The sequence below is a fragment of the Danio rerio genome, chromosome 6 (genome assembly GCF_049306965.1).
Source record: "Danio rerio strain Tuebingen ecotype United States chromosome 6, GRCz12tu, whole genome shotgun sequence".
Lineage (NCBI taxonomy): Eukaryota > Metazoa > Chordata > Actinopteri > Cypriniformes > Danionidae > Danio > Danio rerio.
The window spans coordinates 44531745-44555026 of record NC_133181.1 but is presented as its reverse complement, the minus strand read 5'-3'; the positions used below and the strand labels follow the sequence as shown (position 1 = coordinate 44555026).

The following is a 23282-nucleotide window of genomic DNA, read 5'->3' as shown; positions in this document are numbered from 1 at the left end:
TGTTATTTCACTGTTTTACTGTTTGTATTTTAGATTATAATGGAGAGTAGTCTTGGAGAGCCGAATAGACTTCTTTTAGAAACAAAGAATGTCATACTTCAACTTTTAACTTGTTGTGTTGTAAAGAGCTTAGTGGACCGTGAGTATCTGGTATAGTTGACACCTTATGCACAGTTATAACAGTGGCACAGATATAAACAGTAGACACAGGCATGTCTGGGTGGGGTATTTTTGTGCTTCTCTCTCCCTCAGGACCTGAACCCCATCCCAACTCACAAAACACTGTCAAATGTTTCTCTAATTAGCAGAAAGACATTCCACACACACCTCCGGCACATTTACAACCCCCGTTCCTATTTTTGGCACATCTGAGGGAAAAATAAGTTCAAAAAATGCCTTTGATTTGTTTTTTTCACAATAAGAACATCATTCATTATATAAGACACATAATGATGCTGCACAGAAAAACAATATAATTTACACTACCGGTCAGTTTTTTTTCCCATGTTTTTTTAAAGAAAGTTATTCTGTTTATGAAGTATTACATGTAAAATAAAATGTTAAATTGTTAAATATTTATTAAAATGATAAATTACTGCTTACTTAATATATGTAGTTTCAATAGAAATTATTATTCTAATCATTATTGATTTTATTACTATTACCATTAATAATTAATATTTAAAAATAATAATAATGGCTGCACGGTGACGCAGTGAGTAGCACGTTCGCCTCACAGCAAGAAAATCGCTGGTTCGAGCTCTGGCTGGGTCAGTTGGCGTCTTTGTGTGAAGTTTGCATGTTCTCCCCGTGTTGGCGTGGGTTCGTCTGGGTGATCCGGTTTCCACCACAAGTCCAAAGACTTGTGGTATAGGTGAGTTGGGTAGGCTAAATTGTCTACAGTTTACAGTAAATGTGTGAATGGGTGTGTGTGGATGTTTCCCAGTGATGGGTTGCAGCTGAAAGGGCATCCGCTGCATAAAACATGTGCTGGATAAGATGGCGGTTCACTCCGCTGTGGCCAACCCGGATTATTGAAAGGACTAAGCCAAAAAGAAAATAAATGAATGAATAATAATAATTAATATTAGAGTGATTTCTGACTGAAGACTGGAGTAATGAAGCTGAAAAATCATCTTTAAAATCACTGGAGTAAATGAATAAATTAAATTATAAACTACTTTTGAATGTTTATTTTATAGTGCAATAACATTTCACAGTTTTACAATTTGTACTGTATTTTTGATTAAATTAATGCAGCCTTGGTGAGCAGGATTAGCTTATTTTAAAACATTTCAAAATCCTACTGACCACAAACTTTTGGTCACTGAGATGGTATTTTTAGAAGCCATTAATGTTTATCATTAAGATAAATATTAAAGCTAATATTCATTTTGTTTAGTAGGAAATCATATGTGCCTAACATGTACATTTAAAAAAGGGACCTCTTCAATTACTGATTTTTTTTTTTCAATCTTATTGAGTGTGTATAATCAAGTGTTTAGTATCTGCAGAATACAGAACATCTAAACCTGTTACTTAATCAGTGACTACTAAATAAAAAATTAAAACAAAATGCAAAAGTTAAAAATAAGAATTTTATTAGAACAACCAGCTTTATTTATTAATTTATTTATTTATTTGCTTAAGTAAAATATCTGATTTTGAAGATTAAAATTATTTTAACATTATAAAGCTAATCTATTTGTTCAAAATCTCAGACAGTTCTTATGAAGCCAGATTAGTCTCAAAAACAATAAATTTATAAACTAAAATTCATACATGCACAACACAATTCAAATTTACATAATCCAATTTATAAATACACAGTTTGTGAATTCACAATTAAAAAGCATTAATTTTCCAGCAAATGAAATTAATTTGTGTATTTTTGAATCGTGTTTTTAATTTACAAATTGTATTTTATTTTGTAAATGTATTATTTTTGAGACTGATCTGGCTCCATGGTTCTGAGTAAGTTATTTTTTTTTTCCAATAAAATTACAATAATAATTTGTAGTTTTATTAACAATTGAAATATTTGTAAGAAAAAAAAACAGTAAACAAAGAAAAAATCACAGTAAGTCAGCACTGAAATTTTAATAACATAATTTGATAAAGAAATATGAACAAAATATTAAAAATAAACAATACCTATTTAATAAATTGTGTACTTAAATGTAATACATTAAATATTTTGTATGTTACGTTTTATTTATTTTTTTAATTTAATTTAATTTTAAGTGGATCAAACTCTTTCATCAAAGTAAAACTTTCGAATTATACCCATTGTTGTGATTTACAATTTTAAAAATCTCTTGTAATCTACTTCAAATATTGACTATACTGTACATACAAGCTCTAGCAACTGTCAGTATTGAAATACACAACTATTATTATCTGACTTTCGGAGCAACACTTGACAGTGGAAATTCATGCCACTGTGCAACTGCTGCCGGGCTGACCCTACAGCCGTGTGTGAAATGTGACGCTGGTTTTACCCAGTGTGTGAGTTATGGAGCAGGCAGTTTGGGCAGTGTGGGGCAGAATAGGTAATGTGTGGGTGTAGAGGAGGGTTAACACAGCAGGGTGAGACAGGAGAGAGAGGGAGACAGGAGCCTTCTTTAGACAGGAGCTCTGGCCGCCGCAGCTGTCTCTACCATTCCTGGCCTGTCGACAGTCCACACATTGGAGAATTAAGAGGGACTGAAGGCTGCCCCACTTTTTCTTCACTCGCTCACTTAGTTTGCTTTACTCTTCTCCTATCGGACACTTCTGCAGTACTATTACTTTTTGACAGCTCTTGGGCCAGAGGCGCCCAATATGGCGGACCAGTACAACACTAACGAGGAGAAGATCCTGAGGGACAGTCACACCAAAGAGATCGACTTGATCAACAGGGACCCCAAGCAAATCAACGAAGATGTCGTGAAGGTATGGCATTAGTAACACTTTATTTTGGCATGGCTTCTTTTGGTTATTACAGTCACCTCTATTTTTAGTGTCATAACTTATTAGTGTCATTACTTATAAGTAAAACCATGTTTTGTACAGTATTCCTGTCTAAAATTGCTGAGAGAAAGTAGTTGATGATCGTAGTAGATACAGTAGTAGTATAACAGTTTTTCTGTTAGGTGAAAATGGCCTAATCAGTTGTAGCCAATCGTGTTACAGTATATTTTGACGAACAAGATTACAATCCAATCACATTTTTATATCGATTAACTTGTAGTTGGGGAAGGCGGGGTCATCGGTTGTTAGTAGAGAGAGTAAGGAAATTAAGTTGGACACTACAGTGATATAAAGTTAGAATAAGAACATCAATGAATTTTAGATGGTATGTTAAAAGAAATGATACAACTTACTGAAATGTATGCGTCTCATGTTATTTCTTAATCTGTTTCATACCTGAAAAGGCATCAATAAAACAGCTTGTAAATTTCAAGTCGCATAACATGTTATATTTAGTACCTCAGGAACACCATTACGAATCCAAAACTTGTTAGTTAGACAAATTATCGCTAATCAAGATATGAGAACATTGATGAATATAAGCACTTCATCATGTTTTTTACGGTGTTTATTTTATATTTTAAAGTATAACCATCCTACAACTAGAAGTAGCCTATAAGTAAGTCAATGAGCAGTAGTTACAGTATTTGTACACCATCTTCTTAATATCACAATCATATCATATTTTAAAACAATTTTTACTTTGAAGGTCAGCAAACAGACATTAAACTGACTGTAAGTAACTTACACTCTCAGAAATAAAAGAACACTAGCTGTCACTGGGGTGGTACCTTTTCAAAAGGTACACATTTGTACTTGAAGAATCCATATTGTTACCTCAGAAGGATATATTAGTACCTACAAATTTTATGAGAACATTTTTTGTACGTTTTAGATATTAATATGTACCCTGGGGGTATTAATATGGACTGCTGAGGTACCAGTTTGTACCTTTTGAAAAGGTACTACCGCAGGGACAGCTATAGTACCTTTATTTGTGAGAGTGTACAAATGTCAAGTATACAAGCCAAAAACCTTAACCTAAAAGTCTACTAATACTTTAATCCCCTACACACTTCTATCATGGTTTTATTATTGTAAAAGTGTATGAACCATGTTTTTTTTTTCTGAGTACATCATGTTTGTTTTGTAATTACAAAGTGAAACCATAGTTTTACTGCAAGTACTGGAATTAAACTAGTGTATTAAAACCATGTGATTACCATAGTTTAAATAAACTAACTTGGTTTTTTAAGTTTAAGTAAAAGCATAGTTAATTTTTATAAGCAACAAAAGTTAGTTGACATATATTTGCAAGGTAAAGTATTTACAATTTGCTTTTCTTTCATGTGGTGGCTGATTTGTATTTAAATGCCATCTAAGCAAACATTTTCAGAAAGCTTCCACAGAAAAAATCATAACAACATTACATTTTTTAATATATATACAGTTGAAGTCAGAATTATTAGCCCCCATTTATTTATTTATTATATATAAATAAATAAAATTTCATAGTATGTCTCATAATATTTTTTCTTCTGGAAAAAAGTATTTTTTGTTTTATTTCGGCTAGTATAAATGCAGTTTTTATTTTATTGTTTTTTACATTTTAAGGTCAAAATTATTAGCCCCTATAAGTTTTTTTTTTTCGATAGAGAACAAACCATCATTGTAAAATACTTGCCTAATGACCCTAACCTGCCTAGTTAACCTGATTAACCTTAAGCCTTTAAATGTCACTTTAAGCTGTATAGAAGTGTCTTGAAAAATATCTAGTAAAATATTATGTATGGTCATCATGGCAAAGGTAAAATAAATCAGTTATTAGAAATGAGTTATTAAAACTATGATGTTTAGAAATGTGTTGAAAAAAAATCTTTTTGGGGGAAAAAAATTAACAGGAGGGCTAATAATTCAGAGGGCTATAAATTCTGACTTCAACTGTATATATCAGTAATTAAGCCCATTAGGCATATGTTACTTGTCAAAAATATGTAATGTACACATAACTATAAATAGATTTGGAGAAACTGATAAAGCATGCAAACTATCCAGTAACTTCCTAAATGGCGAAGTTGATAGGAGTGCACTGGTGATCTGGAGCATGGAGACCGAGTTGCTTGCGTGTGAGAAGCACAACACTTTATGCTGTAGAGCCAAAAATAGCAGTGAACCTCCTTCATCTGTCAGGACAGGCCATATTATCAGTATTTATAGAAGGAGCTCAAAGGGTGTGTCAGACATTCAAACCTATTACTTCTTCCCATGACTTTTAATAATTCACGAGATTAGTAGAAGAAAACGTTCAGTTTATACTGACCACTGTGCTATGTATAATACAAATCATCAATTGGTATTTTTTTGCTGTTGACTGTGAGTCGATGATCAATGTTGTGGTTAGAAACACTTGTTGCTATGATGAGATTATGTTTATAGAACAATTAAAGCTCCATTTGTAAGTACATATCAGGCCTACAGGGGATTATGTGGGAGGAATAGTTTTTAAACAACATGAAAGCTTAGTACTTGTCACTGTTTTATGTATTAGGTTTTGATTTTGAAAGAAATGTTTATGCTCATTAAGGCTGGATTTGTTTAATAAAAATTCTAAAAGTATGGTGATTTTTTAATCACTTGAACTTATTAACTATCTTAATGTGTTTTTAAATATAATACATTTTTTTGATTGCAAAGTTTTTAACACCAATACTTCAGTCTTTGCTTTCACTTTATCCTTTAGAAGTCATGCTAATGCCGTTTTGCTGCTATCAATATTGCAAAATGTGCCATGTTTTTAAAAATGATTATACATTTTCTTTCAGAACGTTAAAAGAACTGATTTTTTTTTCTGAAAGACTTTTTGTAACAATGTCAATTTACAATGTTACATTGTCTTTAATGTCACTGTTTTTCTGTTTTTATTCCGTATGCTAAATGTGTGATTATCATTCATTTTTGCCACAATTTGCAAATAACAATGACTAAATTTTTTTACCCTTTTAAATTATTATTAAGTTTATATACCAAAATATTGCCAGGTTAATATAATATATATTTTCAAATTATTAATATTATTAATAATTATTAATAATATACAAAATAAAAAAAAAATAAAAAAAAGTCTCTAAATTCCTAAAATTCTACTTAAATTATAATTTTAATCTCTATATAAGATTATTACGATTATTTCTTAATCTTTGTCACTATCATTCACATGTTTTAAACCAAAAAGTTTAATGATAGTTTTTCAAATTTAGTATGATCACTTGGAATTTAACCAACTAAACATCAAAGCAGACCTTTACATGGAGTTAATATGTGTTCAGATGCAAACTCCAAAATAAGACACCTGGCCTTTGCCCCATTTGTAGAAGACTGATATTTGTTTCAGTATATTTTAAATAGAGGCTACATAAAGATTTGAAATAACTTACTGAAATAGTTGGTCTTAATACTCTGGAGTTGTTATGAGATTGAAGCTAAAATAAACAAGGTGCCAGACTGCCTCTACTGATGGGGGATTTTGATATCCAATGTCGCTGTTTAGAGAATTAATCATCATCCATTTTAGGAGCTCAACTAGAAAAGAGCCCATCACTGCCAGATCGCTGACATTGACTTCTGCACAAAATGACAAACAGGTTTTGGCAACACTTCTCTGGTTTTTAAGTCTTTATTTTGAATCCTATTGGTATAATGACAATTACAGAGGAAATTATTAATTATTAATAGTTTTCATTATTCGTAGCTTAAAGGGCATAACAAAAACTAATAAAAGCAAATACATATTAAATGAATTTAAATAAAATAAAAATGTAATTATATTATATATAATTAAAATAAGAGTGGTTAATTAATGACTTAAAAGAAAGAAAGAAACAGACGACAGATATTATACACTGCCATTTGCTTGCACTTGTTTACAGAATAGCAATAAATAAATGTAAATTAAATACTACTACTAATTTTAAATTTGTTCAAGAAAATTGTAAACTTAAAAAAAAAACACAAAGAAATATCTGGAAACACTTTATTTTGATGGTCCATTTGAGTTTTAGGTGGCTGCTTCATATCTGTTTCTACTGATCTTCTAGCAGACATTTAATTGATTATAAGAAACTTTGCAAGTAAATGTCAACTTACACTAACCCTAACCCCAGCCTAACAGTCTTCTTATAATCTACTGAGAATTAGTTGCAATGTAACTTAAATTCAACAAACGCACCATTAAAATAAAGTGTGATCAAATATGTAACAAAAATAAGAAAGATAAATATTGCTAGTTGCATGTTATTAAACTGGTATACAGACTTGCATTGGAATATAGAACAACAACATCATTAATAATAATAAATGACAAAATTATGGTGAATTAATAAGTTAAAAGAATGGAAAACAAACTTCTTAAAGGAGTAGTTTATTTGAAAATGAAAGTTTATAGCCGCTTTACTCACACTCAAGCCATTATAGATTATTACTGTTTTTTTTTTCTTCAAGAACATTAAAGAAGATTAATCCATGTTCCTTGGTGATTCTTATCATGGCAGTCAGTGGTTATCGGTTTTTGACATTAAAAATTACACAAGCCAGATCCCAATGGTCCTGGTGATCCACTGCGGTCTTAGAAAGTTAACATTTGGTCTGTGCAAGAAATTGAACATTATTTACACTATTATTAGCTAACATCTATAAGCAAATACTTCTAAGCAAACACACAAATTTAGTGAGCGTGAGCTTCCGTTCGCTTGATGACATGTGCTTCAATTTTCTAAATAATGTTTAGTTTCTTGCACAGACTGACTTTCTTCATTATAATAATAATAATAACTCATTACATTTATACAGCGCTTTTCTGGACACTCAAAGCACATTTTGGGGGAGAATCTCTTTATCCATCACAAGTGTGCAGCATTCACCTAGATGACGCAACTGCAGCCATATTGCACCAAACAACATACCAGCTGATTGGTGGAGAGAAGAGTGATAAAGCCAATTATGATATGGTGATAATTAGGAGGCCATAATGGGCAGAGGCAAATTTGACCTGGATGCCGGGGTTAAACCCCTACACTTTTATGAAGGACATCCTGTGATTTTTAATGACCACAGAGAGTCAGGACCTCAGTTTAATGTCTCATCCAAAGAGATGATGCATACTGAGAAGTTTAGAGTGCCCATCAATATACTGCGGTGTTAGGACCCACATAGAATGCAGGTTGAGTGCCCTCTGCTGGTCTCATTAAGACCACTTAACCACAGTAACCAAGCTTTCCAATGTGGTCCTCCATCCAGGTACTGACCAACAGCAGCCCTGCTTGGCTTCAGTGGGCAACCATGTGAGGGCTAACTCACATTAGGTGCCTGAACTGTGCTGAGGCGCGATTGTCCTCCCCCTCCCCTTTTCCCATCGGCCTGCCCTCACATTGCATTTTTACCTACAAAACCTGAGCACGCTTATATCATCAATGATGTGACTGATCAGTTTAACAGTAAGAGAAGCGCTCTCCTTCAGCACAGTGGAGATTGTTCTAGTTATATCGTTTTTTATTATTTTTAACCATTTGGGATGCAGTCAATGACATGCATGATTGCAATTGACATGCAATCAAACATTTTGCTCATCAGATACACCAGTTTTGACGCTCATAAATTATCATAAAAGTCATTGTGCTGCAGTTATTTGGAGGTTTGCTGAAGGTGCAGCTGACGTGCAGTGAGTGGTTTGCATCTTTATTAAACTGCGACCATTCCCCTTCATTGAAAAGTAAGAATGATTGATAGATCCATATGAAATAGCTCCTTAAAAGTGACATTGAGTCTTCAGTTTCGGGCTCACACTACAAGTATACCGCACCAAAGCCCAAGTGAACCATGCTCTGGCACACCTCTTCCAACTGAGCTGCGCCTAAGTCTGAGCCTGATTCGGAGCACTCACACTTCTCAAAAGAACCAGGAAATGTGCCTGGGCATGGTTTGGATAGCATAGTGTGAGTGCACCCTGAGACTTAGCTTCTGGCATAAGACCTCAATGTTTCATCAGGAACCACAGAGATTTATTTGGAGTTAGTTGTATGCGCTTATTTTTAAGCTCAAAAACCTGTAACCATTGACTTACATTATACAGATCATCAAGGAACCCAGATTCAGCTAAAATGTTCTACTAAAGAAAAAAGGGTAACACTTATAGTTTATTACTGAATAGTTTATCAGAAAAACACCATCTATTCTTAAATAACTGGTTTGTAAATAATGCAATTATTAATTTAATGAAAAATTAATCATTAACAAAGTAAAAACATAATCAATATTAACACATTATACATGTGTTTATAAGTCAGGTATACAGCATTTGTACATGTTTTTATGAACTGTTTACTAATGTCTGTTAATGGACAGTTAATGTTAAACAAATAATGAAGTAACTAATGCTTAATAAATATTTCATTGCCTAGAGTATTTTTATGAAGTGCTACCAAAAAAGTAATCTTCAGTCAGGGTAAATTAATGATCATTTTTTGGATAAACTATCCCTTTTAAAGTCTGTAATGTAGTTTGCTCTTATAAAATTGTACTAACCAGAATCGTTGCATCTTTTTTTTTCATTCTCCCAATAACGTAAGGTGGATTTCGAGGATGTGATCGCCGAGCCTGATGGCACCCACAGTATGGACGGCGTGTGGAAGGCCAGTTACACCACCTTCACCGTCTCCAAGTACTGGTGCTACCGTGTGCTATCAGCTGTCTTTGGCATCCCGGTGGCACTGCTGTGGGGCTTCTGCTTCGCCTGCATCTCCTTCTGTCACATATGGGCCGTGATGCCTTGCATTAAAAGCTATCTGATCGAGACGCAATGCCTGAGCCGCATCTACTCTCTCTGCATCCACACCTTCTGTGACCCCTTGTTTGAAGCCCTAGGGAAGATCTTTAGCAGTGTTCGGGTGGCCTTACGCAAAGAGGTTTAGATTGCTTCGACAAATCAAGGTTTACATGTTTGGTCCTTTTGTTTTACAGTTATTTGTTTTGGGTTAGTGGGTTTCGAGGTGCCCAAAAATGAAAAGAAATATTTTCTGTATGTGTATGTGAGGCTTTGGGAGCAATTTAGGATTAAGTCAAGTGCTTGTTCAGAGAGAACAATGAAAAAGACCTTTCTGGAAGACGACGGAGAGTGAAGCTGATGTGATATCATCTCTCTCGATGTGTGACAGGTTTAAAATGGGGGTTCTGTTGAGTGTGGTATTTTTATCATGATCAATGTCAGATGTATTCTGAGCAATTGCTAATTAAACTTTTCAATTTAAACAACAATGCTTTGAATTAGTGTATTTTATTATCAAATATGTGCTAAGATAGTCAAAAATGACTTATTCAAACTACTTATTTAAAATAAGTTGATGCAAAACAATTCTTATTTTGTTCATGGGGGGACAACTTCATTGTTTTATGTTTAATCAACTTACATTTGTAAAACTGATTAAGCTAGCTTAATCGATTTGTGTCTGGACAACATATAGGAATTGTGTGGAACCCAGCATTTTTGCTGGGTTCCACACAATCGATTTGTGTTCAGGCAACATGGAAAATATAAGTTAACTTATTAGTTTTTACTAATTTAAAAAGTTTGAACCTAAAACAATTAAGTTGTCCCCCAAAAAACCCACAAGAGTTGTGTTGTTTCAGCATATTTTAATAGTTTGAACAAACAACAAACATCATTTTTTTGAGTGTGGGCATAAATATTCATAGTGATAAATATCACATTTTAAATAATGTTTTAGTTTCAATGATTTTGGGTATGATTTTGCATCAAAAACTGCAGACATTAATTTATTAAATCTTTTCAGTTCTTCTGAAACTTTCAAATACATTGATTGAACTAGTCTAAGTACTATATATATATTTATACTTACAACTGCATTTATTACATTACAAATACAGTAACAGTATTTTATAACATTTTAATTTAAAATAAATATTTTATACCTGTATTTATCGGAAAATATAATTGTAACTACAGTAAAAAAAAATGACTTTTTGTGCTTTTTTAAACTACATATTTAAAATGGGTTGAAACAACACAATTTTTGGCAGACAACTTAATTGTTTTACGTTAAATCCACTTTTTTGTGAAAATGTTTAAGTTAACTTAATTGATTTGAGTTGGAGCAACATGAAGGAATTGTGTGTGAAACCCTGCATTTTCTACAGAGTATGTAGGCATATGTGTAAATATTCATAGTGATAAATAATCATCATGAAATAATGTTTTAGTGATATTTTAGGGTCATGAGAAATTCTGTACCCATAGATGGGTGTGATTTTGTATCATAAACTGCTGTCATGAATTCATAAAGTCTTTTGTGTCTTTCTGAAACGTCCAAATGATTTAGTGAAACTAGTCTAAATAACTATAAATTTATATTTACAACTGCATTTATTACATTAAAAATACAGTAATGTTATTTTATAACATTCAATTTAAAATATTTAATACATGCATGTACTGTTAAATATAATTGTAACTACACTCAAAAATGAGTGAATTTAAAATGAGTTAGAACAACACAATTCATCAGGATTTTGGGGCAGCCAACTTAATTTTTATGTTTAATCCACTTTTATTTGTAAAAATGAATAAGTTAACTTACAGTTTTTTTACAATGGCTATGACACTTTTTTCAATACATTTAACAAATTTGCTAAACTCTTAACGCAGTTAGCACAACATCCGTCTTCGTGGGCTATACAATTAACACATTTCTTGTTGCTTTAACACAAAATGCATCCAGTTAACACTAATTTAAAATGCTTAAACTTCTTTTACACACAAACACAACTAAGACCAAAACAATGTAATTTTAAAGTCAAATTTACAAATGCTTTCACACAGTATGTCAGAACAGATAACTTTATGTTCTAAACAGAACTTATATAGGCTAAAGTCAATTGAAACACAAATATATTCCCTGTTTTTTTTTTCCATCGCCAATGACAAACAGCTTATTGCAGTTATGTAAATATATAAATCACAGCTGATTCCCATCTAGCAACCAAACTCAGGTGTTACAGTTTTTTACAATGGCTATGACAGTTTTTCCAAAACATTTAACAAGTTTGCTAAACTCTTAACGCAGCAGCACACCTAAAACACACAATTGACAAAACAGTTAATTTTATGCTCAAAATCACACATTGTAAACTAAACCTCTAAACTACTTTTCAAAATACAATAATAAACAAACACACTACACCATGTCTAACAAAACACTGCAAACATGTTTCAAAATGACATAATTGTTCAAAACACTAACACATGTTCTCTTCCAACAGAAACATTTAGTCAATCAGAAAACACTGACAATAAAAACACTAGCATCAGTTAAATTTACAGAAACTGCATTAGTTTATGTGTCAGCTTTGCCCTTATATTTTAAGACTCTCTACATTTTCATTTTGTTGGGTTTAGTAAATGCATTTTCTTTTATTTTACTGCAAAAGTTCAATACAAAAATAAAGAAAAAAATTGCTTTATAACATTTACAGTTGATGTAAAAAAATACAGGCACATAATTGCTGCAGTAGACTTTATTTGCAAAAGGCAATCACTGCAAGATTTACAAACAGAAAAAGCATCACAATTATAATAAAAAACTAAATAGTTTTCTATACTGCCTGGTCTTCTGCCTTTGCCCGACTTCTTCTCTGGCCCGGCATGGTAACGATGGCCCTTTAACCTATTATGTTTCTCCTACGGCGACGCCTTTTCGCCAAGTTGAAGCCAGCCTCGTCAACATAGATAATTTCATGTGGGACTTGATTGACCTCCAACTTCACTGTACTATAACTAATGTATGTACTAATGAACGCCAGGTTTATAGAGTTTATTACTGCAAAACACACTGTGCATAGTAAAGTAATGACTGTATTGCATAACCTTACCTGGACGTATTAGTGACGGAGTTCTGCAATGTGCTCCTTGTTCCTTTCAAAAACCTCATGAGTCTTTTTTTTAGAACATACAGTATGATCATGTGATTTGAAAAATCTCAACACAGGAGTGTGCTTTCTAGATGGGAATCATGTTCATATGGGAGATGGGAGCTGTCATATATATATATATATATATATATATATATATATATATATATATATATATATATATATATATATGTGTGTGTGTGTGTGTGTGTGTATGTATATATACATACATGTATGTGTGTGTGTGTGTCTATATATGACAGATTACAGCGGATTGACAGCGGTATATACACACACACACAAACACACACACACACACACACACACACACATATATATATATATATATATATATATATATATATATATATATATATATATATATATATATATATATATATATACACAGGGAATATATTTGTGTTTCAATTGACAATATGAACAGCCGTTTACTTTGGCTTTAGCCTATATGGGTTCTGTTTAGAACATGATGTTATCTGTTCTGACATACTGTGTTACAGTTTTTTACAATTGCTATGACACTTTTATCAATACATTTAACAAGTTTCCTAAACTCTTAACACAATTAGCACAACCTCCGTCTTCGTGGGCTATACAATTAACACATTTCTTGTTGTTTTGACACAAAATGCATCCAGTTAACACAAATTTAAAATGCTTTAACTTCTTTTACACACAAGCACAACCAAGAACAAAACATTGTAATTTTACAGTCAAATTTACAAATGCTTTAACACAGTATGTCAGAACAGATAACACCATGTTCTAAACAGAAATTATATAGGATAAAGTCAAAGTGAACAGCTGTTCTAATTGTGAATTGAAACACAAATATATTCCCTGTATTTTATTCACAATTGCCAATGCGAAACATCATATTGCGATTACACACACACACACACACACACACACACACACACACATATATATATATATATATATATATATATATATATATATATATATATATATTTATTTTATACATATATTTTATATATACATATATATATATATATATATATATATATATATATATATATATATATATATATATATATATATTTCTTTCTTTTTTTATTTATTTATATAACCGCAATATGATGTTTCTCATTGGCAATTGAATAAAATACAGGGAATATATTTGTGTTTCTATTCACAATTAGAACAGCTGTTCACTTTGACCTTATATTTCTTTATTTATTTATATAACCGCAATATGCTATTTCTCATTGGCAACTGAAAAAAAAAAAAAAAATATATATATATATATATATATATATATATATATATATATATATATATATATATATATATATATATATATATATCTAGGAAGCACAATCATGTCTTGTTTTGGTTTTTCCAATCACATGATCATATGTTCTAATAGAGGACTCTTGAGGTTTTTGAAAGGAACATCAAAGAACTCTGTCACCAATACGTCCATGTAAGATTATGCATTACAGTCATTACTGTACTATACACAGTGTTTTGCAGTAAACTACTCTTTAAACCTGGAGTTCATTAGTACATACAGTACATATACAGTACAGCATTTGCATACACTGAGTCTAATTACTTTCAGAGAGTCATGAAGTTAGAGGCCAATCAAGTACCACATGAAATTTTCAATGTTGACAAGGCTGAGGATGTCGCCGTAGGAAAAACATAATAGGCCAAAGGGCCACAGTTACCGTGCCGGGCCACAGAAGATATCAAGTATAATGTGGATGAGAACATGTGGCAAAAGACCGGGCAGAATAAAAGATTACTTTGTTATTTTATTATAATTGTGGTGCTTTTTCTGTTTGCAGTGATGTCCTTCTGCAAAAAAAGTCTGTACTGCAGAAATTCTGTGTCTGTATTTTTTTTTTTTTACATAAACTGTAAATTTTATAAAGCAATTTTTTTTTCTTCGTTTTGTATAGAATTTTTGCCGTAAATGAAAGAAAATGCACGCATTTACTTAACCCAACTAAACAAAACTGTAACGAGACTTCAAATATAAGGGCAGAGCTGACACATAAACTAATGGAGTTTCTGTAATGTCAGCTGATGATAGTGTTTTTATTGTCAGTGTGTTCTGACTGACTGAATGTTTATGTTGGAAGAGAACATGTGTTTGTGTTTTGAACAATAATTTCATTTTGAAACATGATTGCAGTGTTTTGTTAGACATGGTGTAGTGTGTTCGTTTATTATTGTATTTTGAAAAGTAGTTTAGAGGTTTAGTTTATAATGTGTGATTTTGAGCATGAAATTAACTGTTTTGCCAATTGTGTATTTTAGGTGTGTTACTGCGTTAAGAGTTTAGCAAACTTGTTAAATGTATTGAAAAAAGTGGCATAGCCATTGTAAAAAACTGTAAAGCATTGGTAAATTGAACTGCGAAATTACATAGTTTTGGTCTTGGTTGTGCTTGTGTGTAAAAGAAGTTCAAGCATTTTAAATTTGTGTTAACTGGATGCATTTTGTGTCAAAGCAACAAGAAATGTGTTAATTGTATAGCCCACACTGTAAACGATTTCTGTTGTTTTCACAGTATTATACTGCATTTCTCAACAGTTTTTTACTGTATAAGCTGTGCACAGTGTGTTACTGTATATATTGTTGTTTTCACAGTATAATAATGTATTTTCAACTTTTCTATACTGTGAACATGGTTAACAGTATGTTACTGTAGATTTTACAATGAATTTTGGGGAAAAATCAGTTACTGTGCATCTAAATACAGTACTGCAAATGACCAAGAACAACTCCACACACACTATATATTATGATTATTATGTTTACTTATTTTTAGACAAATTATTTTGTGAAGTAAATAACCTAACCAGTTTCTTCAGACTGTTCAGTGCATTAAACTGTCCCCTGGTTTTCCATTTTTGGGTGCACTGCACCTTCATTTTATAAGGTAACATGGAAATATGAAATAATATTTAATAAACATAACTTTGTGCTAAACCAAAACGTAAATTGGAACAAAAATAATTGATTCACGTAACCAAGGGCTGTTAAACACAAAATGATTTCAAAGTCAGCTTAAATGTCAGAGTGACCAACCTGCTTTAGACGGATTCAAGAATATTGGGCACCCATATGGGCCACCGTAGAGGGCACATATCTCCGCATTTTCAAAACAACATTTTAAAATACGCACTATCTTAATAAATAAACCACAGAATTGAGTTTAAAACAACAACATTCTCGCATGAAAAACGGTTAAAACTTTATTTCATAACACATTTATTATCTAGTCATCGAAGACAGGGGCATGTCTCAATAATGTCTAGGCCGATTAAAGCATGAGGTTTGCCGGATACATGATCGATGGAGCGCCGTCAACCCCTGGAGGTCAGAATCTCCCCTATCGGCAAAGCACACTTAAAAGTAGTCATGATATCTATAAACAAACCACAGATTTGAGTTTGGAAGAACTATATTTTCGCATGAAAACCCGTTAAAACTTCATTTCGTGACATATTAAACGCAATATTTATGATATGATCTGGCTTTTCTCATTCGCCATTATATTTGCTTGTTGGTGTGAAATGAACTCTGGGAGAAAAAAATATTAATTCTCAAAACACTTCAAGCGAACCTTATTCGTATTGTTTAAGTCAGATACATGTAATATTTTCGCTGGTAAAGTGAAAAAACAACAACAATATTACTATTTTATCAATATCACGTTTGCACTGGTTTGGTTCAGCACTCAAACGAGACCGAATCGGATTGAACCGTTTGCTCGGGAATTATTTTATCACACGTGTTCACAAGCACATTCAGCAATATGTGTATAAATGTATGTGGCCGAGCAGTATAACGAAATAGTAATAATTTATTGTTGTGTCTTAGAATAATTTACAAAAAGGAATCGGTTTTAGGCGGATTCGACTCTTTACTGTTCTAAGGAGTCGATTCATAAAGCCGAGCCGACTCGATTCGACCTTCACCAGGCATGCAACGGCTCTTCTAATTTGAAATCCACCTGTCGCCTTTTCCTCCAGTGAATTCATCCTCGGTAAGTGTTTAAAAGTCAAATTCTGTTCGTTAAAGGGTTGTTTTGTGTATATTTCCGTGTAGTGTGTGTGTAATTTAAAATAATTAACCAAGTTACTTCAGTTGTAGGTTCTTATGTCACGTTATTCGACGCCAGACCGTGTTTGTAGTGTTTGCGAGGTATTAGATAACGTTAAGTGAGTTTATCTTAAGTGAGTTTTTGACCATAGTAACGTTACCTGAAAAAAAAACTTTTACTTGGGGTTAACTACATTAATGAATTCTGTATTTCAGCACAACACTGAGATGAAGGCAAAGTCACCATGAAAAGTTAAACGTTTAACGTTAAGGTAAGCTCTGGTCTTCATGTGGTCATTTTGACGAAGTTATCATTATGGTTAAATTTGTAAACTGTAGGTTAACTTACTTATTCAAACTAAACTCACAATGAAACAAGTCTAAACTGTTTTATTAAATTGAGCTGATAATAAAATTCAGTTGATGTCTTTTAAGCTAACGTTAATATTAACATAATTCATATTAATTGTCTATTTCTCACTGGTTAATGAGCTTATTGTATAACGTTAGTGTGTCATTAATTGTACATTTTATTTTTGGTGTTCAGGTGTAGGGAATGATTTGTATACAAATTTATTTGAACCCCATACAGATTGGTATGGTTGTACCATAGATTTAGATTATTAAATGTTAAGTCTTATTTTACTCTTATCATATTTATCTTTTTTGCAGCTACAGCAATTGATGTTGAAAAACTGATGCTACCAATCTCTCCTCACTTGATTATTCAAGGTAATGTTGATGTCTTCCTCATTTTGATTAGATTATAAAATGTCAAGTTGTTCACAGATTTGTTGTGAGGAGTTTCATGTACAACCTCTTTTTCTTCTTCCAGTAGCGACGCAGTGGCACAGTAGGTAGTGCTGTCGCCTCACAGCAAGAAGGTTGCTGGTTCAAGCCTCGACTGGGTCAGTTGGCTGAATACAATGGCATAATGATTCTGCTTGCTCACAGGAGGTACTTGATTTAGTTTTCCTCAAGCGATACATCAGTTTTTATGAGTAATGCGTGACACTTGAATTGAAGGGACAGTTCACCCAAAAATGAAAATAATGGTTTCAAAATAGTTAAAAATAGATTTTTTTTGTTGCATTTAACACAAACTCATATATTTTTTTTAAAGAAATTTGGTTCAAATATAGATGTCAATAGTTACTGGTTTCTAACATTCTTCAAAATATCTGCTTTAGTGTTCAACAGAAATTCAAACTGGTTTAAAACACATGGAGTAATGGTGGCAGAAAAGTAAACTATCCTTTTAAATATTTTATTCTGAGACTTATTTTATATGTGTCTTGTCTTTTGCCATATTGTCTTTCTAGCTCAGATTGTGATGAACCTGGAATGCGACACCAGTTACTCTTAAGTCAAGAACCAAATAAAGCACAGATGTGGAGGGATCTACAACTAAACTAACTGGAGGAAAGGAACCTTTAGGTAAAAACACCTGCCTTATTTAGATCTGAAGTATTTTATTTGGCATAGAGTATTATTTTTTTATTCTTATTCTAATTTTATGTAATGTATATACTGAATATAAGTCATTTAAATTTCACAAATGATTGAATATAAAATATCATCTAGATGTCTTATTTTTCATTGTCTTAAACAGGGGTGCTCAACCCTGTTCCTGGAGATCGACCTTTCTGCAGAGTTTAGCTCCAACCCTGATCAAACGCAACTAAACAAACTAAATAGTATCTGAAGGAGCACTTGGTAAATAAAGACAGGTGTTCTTGATCAAGGTTGCAGGTGAGCTCTGCGGAAAGGTAAATCTCCAGGAACAGGGTTGAGCACCCCTGATCTAAATGCTCAAAAATGCTGAAATAGATTCATAAGGATTAATGCTTAAAGTAAATGTTTACTTCTCTCTGTAGACCAAACATGCTTAGTATCCCACACATTTTAATAAATTATTCATTTTGGTTACTTTTACACACACACACACATATATATATATATATATATATATATATATATATATATATATATATATATATATATATATATATATATATATGGGTAAGCAAGTATTTAATAAATAAAATTATTTAACCAAATGACTCTATTAACCTAGCTGCTGGGAAAAAAACATGTAAAATAACAGATTTGTTTTTTTTTTTTTTTTTTTTACAGTGTGGGTGAACATACTACCTGGATGTCCAACAAAGACTGCACAAGAGCTCATTTGATGGCACATTCTGTCCTGTCTACATCTCTGACAACCTGAAAGTGCTTCGACATCAGTGAGTAATAAATCTTCATATTATCATGCATTCAGGATTTCTGTAAGCCTATCTTTAATTTAAGTTTGTAATCAGCAGTGACTGTTTTAAAAAATGTGGTATTTAAATTATTCTTAACGTTTTACTGATGCTGTGCACAGTAACGTCATGATGATTTAATTTGAGGAAATGTCACTGGTGAGATGTAATAATATTTATTTGTTTCACTGACATGCCATCACTGCATATTAAAATACAGTAAAACGAATTGACTGCAAAATATTATCACAAACATTTCTAGTAGTAGACTGCTTGACTACTCTTCAGTTCTCTGCTCAACTTTAACACATTTGTTCGTGTTGCTGCGCCTTTCAGCAGATTTTGCCAAAAATGAATGCTTAGTGATTACTTTGTTTTATGCGAACCAAATGTCAGTAACTCATCATTAGCATTATTTTTTTAGTTAGAAGTAGATTTTCACATGTTAAAAGCTTAAAAGTACTTAATTAACATTAGTCACGTTAAATTAGATTATTTTATTTATTTATTTATTTATTTTTAATATTAATTAAATTAGTAAATTAGTAAATTAGAATTAACTGTGTTCACCCCTCTTAAATTCGTGGAAGCTCTAGGGTGGTCATGGAATCAGATATTCAAGCTATACAGAGTCAGACATTAAGTTAAGATGAGACTTTATTTTTTACATACCTGTGTGGACACTTGACTAGTGTTGACTTGACTGATCTTTTCCCCATTACTGTTAGTGTAATTGTAAATAGACAACAATCTGTATTTTGCCAACAAAAACGACAAAAAAAACAGTGTTTTATTTATATAAAACAGCAGTGCGGTGTTTATTTTCTGAATGAATGAAATAATTTGAGGCATGATTAGTTTTTACTCCAGTGATTGATTTTGCTTGTCATTTTTGTAGGATCATCAGAAGTGCTCCTGCCCTTTTTCACTGTCCCTTTTCTACAACATCATTTGGCCTTCATCATTTCGTGTCTTGTAGCAGTATTTTCACCTGTTTTTAAAATTGTAATACTTTTTGATGCATTAATTGTTGACTGGTTTTAATGATCAATTTTTCATTAGTGTTCTGTTGCTGTGTTATATTGAATAATTGCTACTGTTTCAGTATGGTTTACACAATAAACTTTTATTGTGAAGTTAAAGTTTCAGTTTCTTTATTTTTCTTGCATTTCTTGAACAGTTAAAATAACATTTGTGCAATTTTTAAACATTTTTTTGCTCATTATAAAGTAGCACTATTAAATACAATAAAATAACATTTAATAACTGTAAAATACTTTACAGTAATAATGAAAGTAACGTTAAAATACCGTAGTTCTGCATGGTAAAAATGAACAGTAAAATACTGTTTTCAGTTTTGCAGTATGTGTATCAGTACTGTAATTGGTGTTACAGTAAAAAAAATAAAACAGTAAAATGATGTAATACATTTTACAGTAAATGTAATACTAAAGTAATTAGTATTACAGTAATGTTACTGTTTTATGAAATACAGCAGCTACTGGATAATTGTTGCCAGTAACTTACTGTTAATTTAACAGGAAATCGTTTACAGTGCATGAAGACGGATGTTGTGCTAACTCTGTTAAGAGTTTAGAAAACTTGTTAAATGTATTGAAAAAAGTGTCATAGCAGTTGTAAAAAACTGTAAGGTTTTTCCAATTACATGATCATATGTTATAAAAGAGGACTATTTGAGCTGATCTTGTGTGGAAAAGGAACAATATACAGCAACACAAAGAAAGAAAGAAAGAAAGAAAGAAAGAAAGAAAGAATGCCTGCACGAGGGAGAGGAAGACGAGTACCAGGACAAGGGAGAGGAGTGGGACAAGGTAGAGGGAGAGGAGTGGGACAAGGACCAGGGAGAGGAGTGGGGCAAGGTAGAGGGAGAGGAGTGGGGCAAGGTAGAGGGAGAGGAGTGGGGCAAGGTAGAGGGAGAGGAGTGGGGCAAGGTAGAAGGAGAGGAGTTAGAATGCATGGTGGCGCTCAAAGAAGGACCAGAGCTAGGGTAACTGATCAGATAAGAGCTACTATTATTGATCATGTCATAAACCACGGGCTATCATACAGAGAGGCTGGTGAACGAGTACAGCCAAATCTCAGCCGGGACACAGTGGCATCCATTGTCCGCATTTTCAGAGAAACCAACAGGTAGGATATTGCTTCTCCTACAGTAAAGTGTAACTAACCATTTACTGTATTAGAGTAACTGTATGCCTCCGGTCTCTAAAAAGTATCTGTATTTTGTCCCTCTAAGGATTCAACGTTTACCTCCTTCAGGGGGCAGAGGAAAGCTCCTGAATGAAGAACAGGAACTTGCTATTGTCAACATGGTTATTGCTGACAATGAAATAAAACTGAAGGAAATTCAGTCCAGAGTTGTAGAGGACAACTTTGTCTTTGGGAATATTGCAGCAATTAGCTTAACATCAATTTCTCGGACTCTAGCTAAACACAGAGTCAGAATGAAACATCTATACAAAGTTCCTTTTGAAAGGAACAGTGAGCGCATCAAAGAACTCCGTCACCAATATGTCCAGGTAAGGTTATGCAATACAGTCATTACTCTAATATACACAGTGTGTTTTGAAGTAAACTACTCTATAAACCTGGAGTTCATTAGTACATAGTGTAAATGCTGTACTGTACATCTATGTGTCTAATTACTTTCAGAGAGTCATGGAGTTGGAGGCCAATCAAGTCCCACATGAAATAATCTATGTTGATGAGGCTGGCTTCAACTTGGCGAAAAGGCGTCGCCGTGGGAGAAATATAATAGGCAAAAGGGCCACAGTTACCGTGCCGGGCCAGAGAGGAGCCAACATCACCATGTGTGCCGCAATCTCCAACAATGGTGCACTCCTGCATAAATGTCAGATTGGCCCCTACAACACCGACCGCCTTCTCCTGTTTTTAGAAGACCTGCATGAAAGACTGGTGCCAGAGGTGGAAAGGGGACAGGTGGGAGACCACTTGCCTGTATATGTTATCACGTGGGACAATGTGGCATTCCACCATTCTCGTGCAGTCACAGCCTGGTTTGACGCTAATCCGAGGATGATGTCCCATTTCCTTGCCCCTTACTCCCCTTTCCTCAACCCTATTGAGGAGTTTTTCTCAGCCTGGAGATGGAAGGTTTTTGACCATCGTCCACATGACCAAATGGCCCTCCTGGATGCAATGGATGCTGCATGCCAAGACATCACAACTGAACACTGCCAGGGGTGGATAAGGCATGCCAAAAGATTCTTCCCACGGTGCCTTGCCAGAGAAGATATTAGGTGTGATGTGGATGAGAACATGTGGCCAAATGCAGAAGACCGGGCAGAATAGAGGATTACTTTTTTTATTTTATTATAATTCCATTTTTTTCTGTTTTATTTTTGCAAATAAAGTCTGTACTGCAGCAATTCTGTTTCTGTATTTTTTTTTTTTTTACATAAACTGTACATTTTATAAAGCTGCTCTGAGATGGTTGTTTTTTGTATTGAATTTCTGCAGCAAAAGAAACAAAATGCATGCATTTACTAAACCCAACAACACAAAACTGTAAAGAGGCTTCAAATATGAGGGCAGAGCTGACACATAAACTAATGGAGTTTCTGTAATATCAGCTGATGCTAGTGTTTTTATTGTCAGTGTATTCTGATTGACTAAATGTTTCTGTTGGAAGAGAACATGTGTTAGTGTTTTGAACAATTATGTCATTTTGAAACATGTTTATAGTGTTTTGTTAGATGTGGTGTAGTGTGTTCGTTTATTATTGTATTTTGAAAATAAGTTTAGAGGTTTAGTTTATAATGTGTGATTTTGAGCATGAAATTAACTGTTTTGTCAATTGTGTATTTTAGGTGTGTTGCTGCGTTAAGAGTTTAGCAAACTTGTTAAATGTATTGAAAAAAGTGTCATAGCCATTGTAAAAAACTGTAA

At 32.9% G+C, this 23282-nt stretch overlaps 2 protein-coding genes across 4 annotated transcripts; both read left to right on the top strand.

Annotated features, from left to right (window-relative positions):
* The first annotated feature begins 2578 nt into the window (after window positions 1-2578).
* On the top strand, window positions 2579-10315 carry cav3 (caveolin 3). Its single transcript, NM_205738.1, is given in 2 exon segments — window positions 2579-2934; window positions 9633-10315. Coding segments are annotated over 2 exon segments (453 nt in total). The 5' UTR covers window positions 2579-2823; the 3' UTR covers window positions 9975-10315.
* A 6661-nt stretch (window positions 10316-16976) lies between these two features.
* Window positions 16977-23282, top strand: LOC141375079 (uncharacterized). Of its 3 annotated transcripts, none has more exons than XR_012382227.1 (7): window positions 16977-17032; window positions 17305-17360; window positions 17761-17820; window positions 17927-18045; window positions 18411-18525; window positions 19225-19334; window positions 20251-20494. XR_012382227.1 is itself a non-coding variant. In XM_073905888.1 (7 exons), the coding sequence occupies exons 6-7, from the start codon at window positions 21566-21568 to the stop codon at window positions 22683-22685; spliced, it is 987 nt and encodes a 328-aa protein (XP_073761989.1). In that variant the 5' UTR covers window positions 16977-17360; window positions 17761-17820; window positions 17927-18045; window positions 18411-18525; window positions 19225-19334; window positions 20251-21565; the 3' UTR covers window positions 22686-23282. The 3 variants fall into 3 exon arrangements, 1 of the variants encoding a protein (XP_073761989.1); XR_012382226.1 differs by having other exon boundaries at window positions 16977-17207; window positions 17924-18045; XM_073905888.1 differs by adding an exon at window positions 22026-23282 and having other exon boundaries at window positions 16977-17360; window positions 20251-21892.